Source organism: Balaenoptera acutorostrata, chromosome 4, assembly GCF_949987535.1.
Source record: "Balaenoptera acutorostrata chromosome 4, mBalAcu1.1, whole genome shotgun sequence".
NCBI classification, from domain to species: domain Eukaryota; kingdom Metazoa; phylum Chordata; class Mammalia; order Artiodactyla; family Balaenopteridae; genus Balaenoptera; species Balaenoptera acutorostrata.
This window is the reverse complement of record NC_080067.1, coordinates 75,266,957-75,278,847: the sequence shown is the minus strand read 5'-3', so window position 1 is coordinate 75,278,847 and position 11,891 is coordinate 75,266,957. Positions and strand designations below refer to the sequence as shown.

At 40.0% G+C, this 11,891-nt stretch overlaps 1 protein-coding gene across 2 annotated transcripts in view; it reads left to right on the top strand.

Annotated features, from left to right (window-relative positions):
• The first annotated feature begins 9,063 nt into the window (after positions 1-9,063).
• FGF12 (fibroblast growth factor 12) overlaps positions 9,064-11,891 on the top strand; it is a 555,783-nt gene continuing 552,955 nt past the window's right edge. For both annotated transcript variants that reach the window (XM_007195196.3, XM_057545930.1), the window contains exons 1-2: positions 9,064-9,167; positions 9,318-9,460. In XM_007195196.3, the coding sequence (XP_007195258.1) occupies positions 9,448-9,460 (13 nt within the window). In that variant the 5' untranslated portion in view covers positions 9,064-9,167; positions 9,318-9,447. The remainder of the gene's footprint in view (positions 9,168-9,317; positions 9,461-11,891) is intronic.

Genomic DNA, 11,891 nt, shown 5'->3' with positions numbered 1-11,891 from the left:
TTATAGTTTTCTGCATACAGGTCTTCTGTCTCCTTTGGTAGGTTTATTCCTAGGTATTTTATTCTTTTTGTTGCGGTGGTAAATGGGAGTGTTTCCTTAATTTCTCTTTCAGATATTTTGTCACTAGTGTAGAGGAATGCAAGAGAATTCTGTGCATTAATTTTGTATCCTGCTACTTTACCAAATTCATTGATTAGTTCTAGTAGTTTTCTGGTAGCATCTTTAGAATTCTCTACGTATACTATCATGTCATTTGAAAACAGTGACCGTTTTACTTCTTTTCCGATTTGGACTCCTTTTATTTCTTTTTCTTCTCTGATTGCTGTGGTTAAAACTTCCAAAACTATGTTGAATAATAGTGGTGAGAGTGGGCAACGTTGTCTTGTTCCTGATCTTAGAGGAAATGGTTTCAGTTTTTCACCATTGAGAACGATGTTGGCTGTGGGTTTGTCATATATGGCCTTTATTATGTTGAGGTAGGTTCCCTCTGTGACTACTTTCTGCAGAGTTTTTATCATAAATGGGTGTTGAATTTTGTCAAAAGCTTTTTCTGCATCTATTGAGATGATCATATGGTTTTTATCCTTCAATTTGTTGATATGGCTTATCACATTGATTGATTTGCGTATATTGAAGAATCCTTGCATTCCTGGGATAAATCCCACTTGATCATGGTGTATGATCCTTTTAATGTGTTGTTGGATTCTGTTTGCTAGTATTTTGTTGAGGATTTTTGCATCTATGTTCATTAGTGATATTGGCCTTTAGTTTTCTTTTTGTGTGACATCTTTGGTTTTGGTATCAGGGTGATGGTGGCCTCATAGAATGTGTTTGGGAGTGTTCCTCCCTCTGCTATATTTTGGAAGAGTTTGAGAAGGGTAGGTGTTAGCTCTTCTCTAAATGTTGAATAGAATTCACCTGTGAAGCCATCTGTCCCTGGGCTTTTGTTTGTGGGAAGATTTTTTTATCACAGTTTCAGTTTCAGTGCTTGTGATGGTCTGTTCGTATTTTCTATATGTTCCTGGTTCAGTCTTGGAAGGTTGTGCTTTTCTAAGAATTTGTCCATTTCTTCCATGTTGTCCATTTTATTGGCATACAGTTTTTGTAGTAATCTCTCATGAGCCTTTGTATTTCAGCATGGCAGTTGTTACTTCTTTTTCATTTCTTATTCTATTGATTTGAGTCTTCTCCTTTTTTTTCTTGATGAGTCTGGCTAATGGTTTATCAATTTTGTTTATCTTCTCAAAGAACCAGCTTTTAGTTTTATTGATCTTTGCTATTGTTTCCTTTATTTCTTTTACGTTTATTTCTGATCTGATCTTTATGATTTTCTTCCATCTGCTAACTTCGGGGTTTTTTTGTTCTTCTTTCTCTAATTGCTTTAGGTGTAAGGTTAGGTTGTTAATTTGAGATGTTTCTTGTTTCTTGAGGTAGGATTGTATTGCCATAAACTTCCCTCTTAGAACTGCTTTTGCTGCATCCCATAGGTTTTGGATCATCATGTCTTCATTGTCATTTGTTTCTAGGTATTTTTTATTTCCTCTTTGATTTCTTCAGTGATCTCTTGGTTATTAAGTAGTGTATTGTTTAGCCTCTATGATTTGTATTTTTTACAGATTTTTTCCTGTAATTGATATCTAGTCTCATAGCGTTGTGGTCTGAAAAGATACTTGATACGATTTTGCTTTTCTTAAATTTGCCACAGCCTGATTTGTGACCCAAGATGTGATCTATCCTGGAGAATGTTCCATGCACACTTGAGAAGAAGGTGTAATCTGCTGTTTTTGGATGGAATGTCCTATAGATATCAATTAAATCTATCTGGTCTATTGTGTCATTTAAAACTTCTGTTTACTTATTTATTTTCATTTTGGATGATCGGTCCATTGGTGTAGGTGAGGTGTTCAAGTCCCCCACTATTATTGTGTTACTGTCGATTTCCTCTTTTATAGCTGTTAGTAGTTGCTTTATGTATTGAGGTGCTCCTATTTTGGGTACATATATAATTGTTATATCTTCTTCTTGGATTGATCCCTTGATCATTATGTAGTGTCCTTCCTTGCCTCTTGTAACATTCTTTATTTTAAAGTCTATTTTATCTGATATGAGTATTGCTACTCCAGCTTTCTTTTGATTTCCATTTGCATGGAATATCTTTTTCCATCCTCTCACTTTCAGTCTGTATGTGTCCCTATGTCTGAAGTGGGTGTCTTGTAGACAGCATATATATGGGTCTTTTTTTTGTATCCATTCAGCAAGCCTGTGTCTTTTGGTTGGAGCATTTAATCCATTCACTTTTAAGGTAATTATCGATATGTATGTTTCTATTACGATTTTCTTAATTGTTTTGGGTTTGTTTTTGTAGGTCCTTTTCTTCTCTTGTATTTCCCACTTAGAGAAGTTCCTTTAGCATTTGTTGTAGAGCTGGTTTGGTGGTGTTGAATTCTCTTAGCTTTTGCTTGTCTGTAAAGCTTTTGATTTCTCCGTGGAATCTGAATGAGATCCTTGACAGGTAGAGTAATCTTGGTTGTAGATTTTTCCCTTTCATCATTTTAAGTACATCGTGCCACTCCCTTCTGGCTTGTAGAGTTTCTGCTGAGAAATCAGCTGTTAACCTTATGGGAGTTCCCTTGTATGTTATTTGTCGTTTTTCCCTTGCTGCTTTCAATAATTTTTCTTTGTCTTTAATTTTTGCCAATTTGATTACTATGTGTCTCGGCGTGTTTCTCCTTGGGTTTATCCTGTATGGGACTCGCTGTGCTTCCTGGACTTGGGTGGCTATTTCCTTTCCCATGTTAGGGAAGTTTTCAACTATAATCTCTTCAAATATTTTCTCTGGTCCTTTCTCTCTCTCTTCTCCTTCTGGGACCCCTATAATGCGAATATTGTTGCATTTAATGTTGTCCCAGAGGTCTCTTAGGCTGTCTTCATTTCTTTTCATTCTTTTTCTGTTCTGCAGCAGTGAATTCCACCATTCTGTCTTCCAGGTCACTTATCCATTCTTCTGCCTCAGTTATTCTGCTATTGATTCCTTCTAGTGTAGTTTTCATTTCAGTTATTGTATTGTTCATCTCTGTTTGTTTGTTCTTTAATTCTTCTAGGTCTTTGTTAAACATTTCTTGCATCTTCTCGATCTTTGCCTCCGTTCTTTTTCCGAGGTCCTGGATCATCTTCACTATCATTATTCTGAATTCTTTTTCTGGAAGGTTGCCTATCTCCACTTCACTTAGTTGTTTTTCTGGGGTTTTATGTTGTTCCTTCATCTGGTATATAGCCCTCTGCCTTTTCATCTTGTCTATCTTTCTGTGATGTGGTTTTTGTTCCACAGGCTGCAGGATTGTAGTTCTTCTTGCTTCTGCTGTCTGCCCTCTGGTGGATGAGGCTATTTAAGAGGCTTATGCAAGCTTCCTTATGGGAGGGACTGGTGGTGGGTAGAACTGACTGTTGCTCTGCTGGGCAGAGCTCAGTAAAACTTTAATCTGCTTGACTGCTAATGGGTGGGGCTGGGTTCCCTCCCTGTTGGTTGTTTGGCCTGAGGCAACCCAACATTGGAGCCTACCCTGGCTCTTTGGTGGGGCTAATGGCAGACTCTGGAGGGCTCAAGCCAAGGAGTACTTCCCAGAACTTCTGCTGCCGGTGTCCTTGTCCCCATGGTGAGCCACAGCCACCCTCCGCCTCTGCAGGAGACCCTCCAACACTAGCAGGTTGGTCTGGTTCAGTCTCCTATGGGGTCACTACTCCTTCCCCTGGATTCCAACGTGCACACTACTTTGTGTGTGCCCTCCAAGAGTGGAGTCTCCATTTCCCCCAGTCCTGTCGAAATCCTGCAATCAAATCCCTCTAGCCTTCAAAGTCTGAATCTCAAGGAATTCCTCCTCCTATTGCTGGACCCCCAGGTTGGGAAGCCTGACGTGGGGCTCAGAACCTTCACTCCAGTGGGTGGACTTCTGTGGTATAAGTGTTCTCCAGTCTGTGAGTCACCCACCCAGCAGTTATGGGATTTGATTTTACTGTGATTGCATCCTTCCTACCATCTCTCATTGCGGCTTCTCCTTTGTCTTTGGATGTTGGATATCTTTTTTTGGTGAGTTCCAGTGTCTTCCTGTTGATGATTGTACAGCAGCTAGTTGTGATTCTGGTGTTCTCACAAGAGGAAGTGAGAGCATGTCCTTCTACTCCGCCATCTTGGTTCAGGGCCTATCACTTGCCATTTTCTTCTTAGGGAGACTGTCGTTTTACCTTCACCCAAGGAGGGGAATAAAAACTTCCACACATAGTAGATAAGCAAGTTATGTTTGCTCTTTGAGGGACAGTTCCCAGTCTCTACAGCATTGTCATTTTTATGTATGGCTTTCTCACATTGACTCATCATCTCTTTGTCCTTCGAAATTTTTGTCATTTACTTTATTCTTCCTTCCTGTATAACTAATTTCTTCCAGCCTCCTAGACTCTTTGTGAAGGCATGGCCCTACTCTTAGCCTGCCTAAGAGGTTCGTGAATCTGTGCCTTATTATTTATGGTCTTTGTCCAAGAGCAAATAGTGAGCACATTCATTAACTGCTTGTGATCATCTTTCTGCTCTTGCAGGTCACTTATGATCCTGTTTATGCCATTAGGATTGCTGACTGATGCCTCCCATTTGCCAAATGAACTGGCTTTGTGGCTGTGGATAAAGCTTTATTTCATCAAACTCTCATTTACTCATCAAGTATAAAATAAAACCTTCTAAGTTCCACACACTGTTCTAGATGCTGGAGATACAATAGTGAACACATGGACATGGTTTTTGTCCTTGTGGAGCTCACACTTGGGTGACAGTTTAGACTGATCCCCTCAATAGAGACTTTCAGCTGTTCCATCTTACAGTGACTATTCATTTGTAGTCATGAGTTGATCTTATTATCATCACCAAAATGAGTTCTAAATGATCAACTGTAATTTAAAAAAATTTTTAAGGCAGATCTTCAGTTATAAAAGATGAATAGTAGGAAAATAATTGGATGAAAAGAAAAGGTCACAAATTCCTCCTAGTCTATATTCAGCACTTCCAGAAGAGCAGAGTAAATATGTGGGGAAAAAATCTCTGTGGACTGGTAATTGATTTGACATATTAGCAAGGCTCTTTGAATTGTTAATTATAATTTAATAAGCTGATGTTAATTAATTCCAGTAATGTATATTGTTTCTGTACATTCTAGAAGAGAATGGAAAAGCTAGAGATTCTGAATATGCCCACATAACCAATCAGTTACATGGGTTAACCAGAATTAGGCTGGCACGTCAGTGTTGGTGGTGCTAGTCTCATTCAATTTTGTAATGTAAATACTATGCCTGTATGATTTATTGTTCAAACTAGGGCAGTGTTTGATGGTGAAAGGAGGTACCCCGAGTACAGGGGATCTAGGCCCACCTAATTCTTGGCATGTTGAAATAACAAATTACCAGGCTGCTAGACTATTTTCCCTTTTCCAAATTCATCATCAAGCAAGTTCATCATAACCAGGTGAATGATTTCTTATTAACACTTTTATGAAGAAATTGTGCCCTTAAATCCTCTCCCATTTGTGGGGTGAATAGACCCTTTTCTTTTTTTAAAAAAATGGGGAAGACCTTAAAGGTTTCCAGCCTCTAATTCCTAAAACCTACAGGCTGGCTAACTGCCCAACTTTTGTGCTCCCACTCTACCTATGACAATCTCTATCTTATACCTTACCATGTATTTTAAAATCATTTATGTTTCTATCACCTTTAATAAGCTTTATGTTTCTCTAGGGCAGAGATTGTATTTTATTCATACTTTAACTTCTCTGTGTCTCTGATTGCTCATCTTTAAAATACAGATAACAGTACTAAAGTCACAAAGTTTTATGAAGATAAAATTAATTAAAACATTTGGAAACCTTATAATAGTGCCTGGCACGTAGTAAGTTCTTAGTAGTGTCAGCTCAATATTATTATCCTCACTATTTGTTATCACAGTGCAAGTAGTCAATGTCATGTACACAAAACAGGTATACTAAATATTAATTCATCAAACATTTATTAGTGTTTTCTATATTCAAGTCAATCTATACAAAGATGAATCAGGAGCCTAGTTTTAAGTAAGGATGGGGAACAGGAATGAGATATGCACATAAAGATAATACAAACTAGAAAGTAACAGGTGATGTAAGAGAGGTAAATATATAGCAACATTGCTCTTACTATTAGAGAATATTTTCAGACTGAAAGGATCAGGGAGGACTGTAGGAGTGAGAAAGAATTTTAGCTGAATCTTGAGGAAAAAATAAGATTTAGATACATAGACATCTGTGTTAGTGGTATAAGGAGGTGAAGATATTCCAAAAATGACTATGTAAGTAAAGGTACACAAAAGGAGAATCTTGAAGTCTGCTTAGGATAATGGCAAGTATTGTCTAGGGGTTAAGCTTGGAGAAGACCTGAAAGGTAGTTTGGATCCAGATAATAGAATGGTCTTGAATGTCACACCACAGATCTTGCATTAAATTTGATTTATTTTTCTATTTAATAAAGCATCTGGGTTTTAAAAATTATGAATAAAAATAATGAAAATTCATGAACTTGGAGGTTCTCCCTGTTCCCCTTCACTATAGATAATGGGGAGGTGGTAGTATGAGAAATCATCTTGGAGTCCACGCCAGGACCCTTAGGTTGTGAGCCTGGTTCTGCTCCACTGTGTGACTCTTATCAAGTCAAGTGCCCTGCTTGCCTCTCCATTTGTAAAATAATATATATTAAGGGTTTACATAGAGGACTCTAAAGGTAACTCCTTTTCTAAAACTTTTGAGAGGAAAAGAACATGTAATGGGTGCAGTGTTAGGAGCAGAAGTTATTTATCCCAATGATATAGGCTATTATTCTTCAGGGTCTTCTCTCACTCTTAGCCTACTTCCAGAAACTATCAAAATTTAAAGAAACACTGAGTTTTGTGATTCCCCCCAATATATATTTTTAATTAATTAATTAATTTTTGGCTGCATTGGGTCTTTGTTGCTGCACGCGGGCTTTCTCTAGTTGCGGTGAGCGGGGGCTACCCTTTTTGCGGTGCATGGGCTTCTCATTGCGGTGGCTTCTCTTGTTGCAGAGCATGGGCTCTAGGCGCTCACGGGCTTCCGTAGTTGTGGCATATGGGCTCAGTAGTTGTGGCTCACAGGCTCTAGAGCGCAGGCTCAGTAGTTGTGGTACACGGACTTAGTTGCTCCGCGGCACGTGGGATCTTCCCAGACCAGGGCTCGAACCCGTGTCCCCTGCATTGGCAGGCGGATTCTTAACCCCTGCACCACCAGGGAAATCCTCCTCCAACTATTTACTTGTGCATGTGATAGGAGAGCCGAAAGGTTGGTAGACCCTAGGCTGTGGCCTCTGTAATCCCATTCTCAAGCGTTTTGATTCCTCAGTGCTGAACGGAGGCAGGATTTGCTGAGCCACAGCAGTTGATCAACAGGAGTCCTCCACCAATAGATGTCCATATCTGGCTGAGCCATAATGATTAATATTTGTAATCATAGCCCTAAGGCATTGGAGAAATCCCAAGATATCTTCTGACTCACCAGAGGAAGATGGTATTATAGTCCGCCTCAGGTTTCTTGTTGGGAGTACATTTTATTGTATTTCAATATTTTGAAAATTGGGATTAGACGTCTACTGTGGAGGGATCTTTGTGTAACCTGGGGTGTTTGATTAATTGGCACAGCTCTTCCATTAGCCATTCCAGATATTAGTTTTCTAGATTTGTTTTTATGCCTGAGAATAAGACTGTTTTTCTCAAGGAGAGACTGACTGTTCTCTCAGGACAATTTGTTCTATTAAAAAAAAAAAAAAGGTAGGAAATGCACTCTTGCTCTATTAAATATGTTGCGGATAAACTAAGTATAGTGTGGGCTTTTAAAATGTTCTGATATGGGGGCTTCCCTGGTGGCGCAGTGGTTGAGGATCTGCCTGCTAATGCAGGGGACACGGGTTCGAGCCCTGGTCTGGGAAGATCCCACATGCCGCGGAGCAACTAGGCCCGTGAGCCACAACTACTGAGCCTGCGCGTCTGGAGCCTGTGCCCCACAACGAGAGGCCGCGATAGTGAGAGGCCCGCGCACCGCGATGAAGAGTGGCCCCCGCTCACCACAACTAGAGAAAGCCCTCGCACAGAAACGAAGGCCCAACACAGCCAAAAATAAATAAATAAACAAATGTGGGGTTTAAAATGTTCTAATATGAAAAGAGTACTTTAAGGGATTTTTGGCTTTGAGACCTTCCCTAGAACCTTATATAAGAAACACACTCTTCCTCTGCATCTTTATAAAAATGATTATTTATACAGCTTTAAAGCAGTTTTTATCAATAAAGGGCCTCCCCACCTGTGGGGACTCTGCTTCTTGGTAGACTGTTGGAAAGAAGCTAAAGCACCACAGAATGTCCTCGGTGTCTTTGTTCAGAAAAATTTAGAAGCCCTGGAGCCTGTTCATGGAACAGTTTTGAGGTGGAGGCCAAAGGGATCTCGGGGAGGTAAGAAAACTCAGTCGGAGTAGCAACGAAGTGGGAGAGTATTAATCTTTGGTAGCTCCAGGGCTACTCCCACTCTATCCCTGAGGAAAAAAGCAAAACAAATATGGGAATGCAAAGAGAAACGTAAAGTCAGTGGGGGAAGTGGGTAGAAGAGGAGGAAGCGTTCACCTGAAAAGTTACTGCAGCAACTAGGAAGAGAACCCCAAATTGTGACCATTAAATGGGATTTGTAAATACACTCCTCTTTTCTCCTTTCTGCTGAATAAAACCATACCCAGCTCGGAGACCCCAGTTTCCTCCAAGGCTTCAGTAATCCATCCTGGAAAATCGTATTGGATTGATAACACAATCCCAATCCAATCCATTTTCTAGTTTGCAAAGGAAAATCCGGTCCGGCGTTTAGTTTTAGCAGCGCTCCCTGTGACCGAAAGCTACAGCTCTTCAGCGGGGATAACTGAGGACCGTATTGGGGAGAGAAGCGAAGAAGGGCGGGGGAGCGGGAGGCGGCCGAAAGGGACGCCCTGCGCATGCGTGCCAGCGCCCATGCAAATCTGCTGTACATCCAGAGAGCAAAGTGGGATGATCTGTCACTACACCTGCAGCACCACGTTCGGAGGACAGCTCCTGCTTGCAGCTTCCAGACCCAGGTAAAAAAAACAAACAAACTGAGCGGGCACCGTGCATGCATATCAATACCAGGTCTCAACCTATCCCCTGAAGAGGCAATCTGCTGCTGCTGCTAAGGGTCCTTTGGTGGCTGATTGCAGCTTCAAGGTTTAAGAAATCCCATCTTTCAGGAAGCCTGAGGGGAAGAAAGGAAGTACGGGCGAAATCATCACATTGGCTTCCTGGATTTGGTAATCTGAAGCGGGCCCACATCTTCCGGCCAACTTCCATTGAACTTCCCAGCACTCGAAAGGGACCGAAATGGAGAGCAAAGGTATGAGGCTGTCCCCATCGGGGGACTTCCCGCTGCATGTGCCTGTGGCCAGGGCAGCCCTCGGCGAGGGGACTGCAGTGCTTGGGGAGTGAGCATCATACTAGGTCGATAGGAGGAGATGCTATGTCCGTTGCAGCACCAGGGAAGTGTGGCAGGAAGGCGACTTCTTTTTAACTCCCACAGCTTGGAAGACAGTGTTTAATACTCCATCAGTTGCGTAGTGAAGTGTGATTTTTTTTCTTTTTTTTTTCCGTTTTAGGTAGGGGGGTGGGAAGAGTCTTTAGATGGTGGGGGAGGTGAGATGTGTTGATAAAACAGTTTGTTTTCTGTAGAATGGATGGGTTCAAATAAATATATTTCATTTGCTGTAGGATTGCTGACAGGCATGTTTGTATCTGATATCCAATAATGCATTGCTATAGAAAAAATGTTTGGATTTCTCCACCCCCACCCCACGAAGATGGTATTTCTGGGTGTGTATGACCACATCCTACTGCATTTTGAAAATATATCAGCAGAGAAATTGGGTCCATTTGGAACAGTGTGCGTTAGAACTGACCTCTAAGAAGAACAGTGCATCGGAGTACTGCTTGGCTCCAGGCATGATGCATATACTAGTTCTGGATATGTATATATTAATATTCTCCTCATAGCAAATCTGCATAATATACACATACTAACTGGTAAATGAACTGTAAAAATCAACTTCTGATGGCATATTTAACTCATAAACAAAATGACTATTAAAATTGTAAGATTGGATAGCCTTTGGGTTTAACTCCATCTATGCAGGTCTCCTCCTCCTCCTCTTTAAAACGCCCACCAGCTTGCAAGAGTCTTGAGTAATGTGGTCAGATATCCAGTAGGAATACTGGATGTATTTAATTGTGGTGAAATCAGAAGAAATGATGTCAACTTTTATGAAACTATATTCATTACCCAGAACTCGAGAAGCTATATTTGAAACAAGGTTTTATTTTTAAACCAAGAATGTCAGTCATTGTGGTAGTGTGCTCAGGATCAGGGAGTGGTGGTGGGTTACCTATTTCTGGGCTGATTAATAAAACTGAAGCGTCAAATGATAGCAGGTACCTGTTCAATAAAGTATCTAATTAGAGGAGTTAAGTATTTCAACCTAGGTAAGCATTTTCAGTATGAAAATAACTGAGTCAACATGGATTCAGACAAGCTGGCAAATTTTAATTGAGATAATTTTATTCTGATGGTTTGCTGATGGGCATTTCCTTGATTAACAATGATGTACATATATGAGAGATCCTGTGTCAATAAATATACATGAGGCATATATTTATTAACTGTATTGTAGAATCCATTTTAAAATGAGAAGCCAAGTCTTAACTCATAGAGGTCTGTAATATTCCAGCTGATTAAGTATTTCTGAAACATGAGATTAAACAAAAGACAGAGTATCATTTTACTAAGAAGCATTTTTTTTTGTATTTAGAGGACACCTGCTGTTTGATTATTAAACTTGGTTATTTGGCAGAGGTTCTTGGTAACATTTTTGCCTCCAATTTATACACTAGTTCCTGGCCCATCATAAAAAGAGGATGTATCTCTTAGTAATAATTTTTTATTTCTCCTCGTTTCCCATAAAATACGCTACATGTTATGCAGAGTTCCAGGTGGTTTATATCTCATGCTGATAACAGTAGCATTCTAGCTGTTCTGCCAGTCTTGGGATTTTGGAAAGGAGAAAGAATCTCAGAAGTTTATCTGGGAAGAATCAGGCCAGAAGTTCTATAGAAATCCAGATAGCAGTGATACAGGCGTGAATCACAGCACTGACCCAAAGGCAATTAATAATTTTGCCCCAAACCAATAGTGTGGTCATTTTGCAGAGGTACCATAATTGCTTCAGGCAAGAGACATGGTGAAAGTCCTTATACATGTTAGTTCTCAGACTTCCTTTGCAAAACTGAATTAGCCAGGTACTGATCATATGAAGAATGGCTAATTATTTACACATGGGTCTCACTTTCTGCGTTGATGCAAATGGCACAGCTGAAAATGGTAGCTAGCTTGAAATTTTGTTATAGAAGAAAAAAATGTGTATTAAGAAGAATGTATCCGTATCCCGTTTGAATTGGTGCATCTTAAGTACTTTATGCTGCCATGTACAAACGTCTTCCCTCAACAGATTCAAATTTAATTCCAGGAAGACATTTTCAAATGTAAGCATATATATTTTTTTCTACTAGAAACTCTTTCAATACTCAGAGTATTATTACATGATTCAGTTGAAAGTTCAAGAGTTCTCCATCCCAGAAAAAAGGCTAATGGCCCAATTAGTCTTGACTCTTGTTGCCAGCATTTGACAACCTTCACATTACCTCCAGCATTTGAAAACCTTTCTTAGAGCGCTTGTCCAGAGTCTCCAGCAAGTTGAGCATCAGTTATTTACAAATAA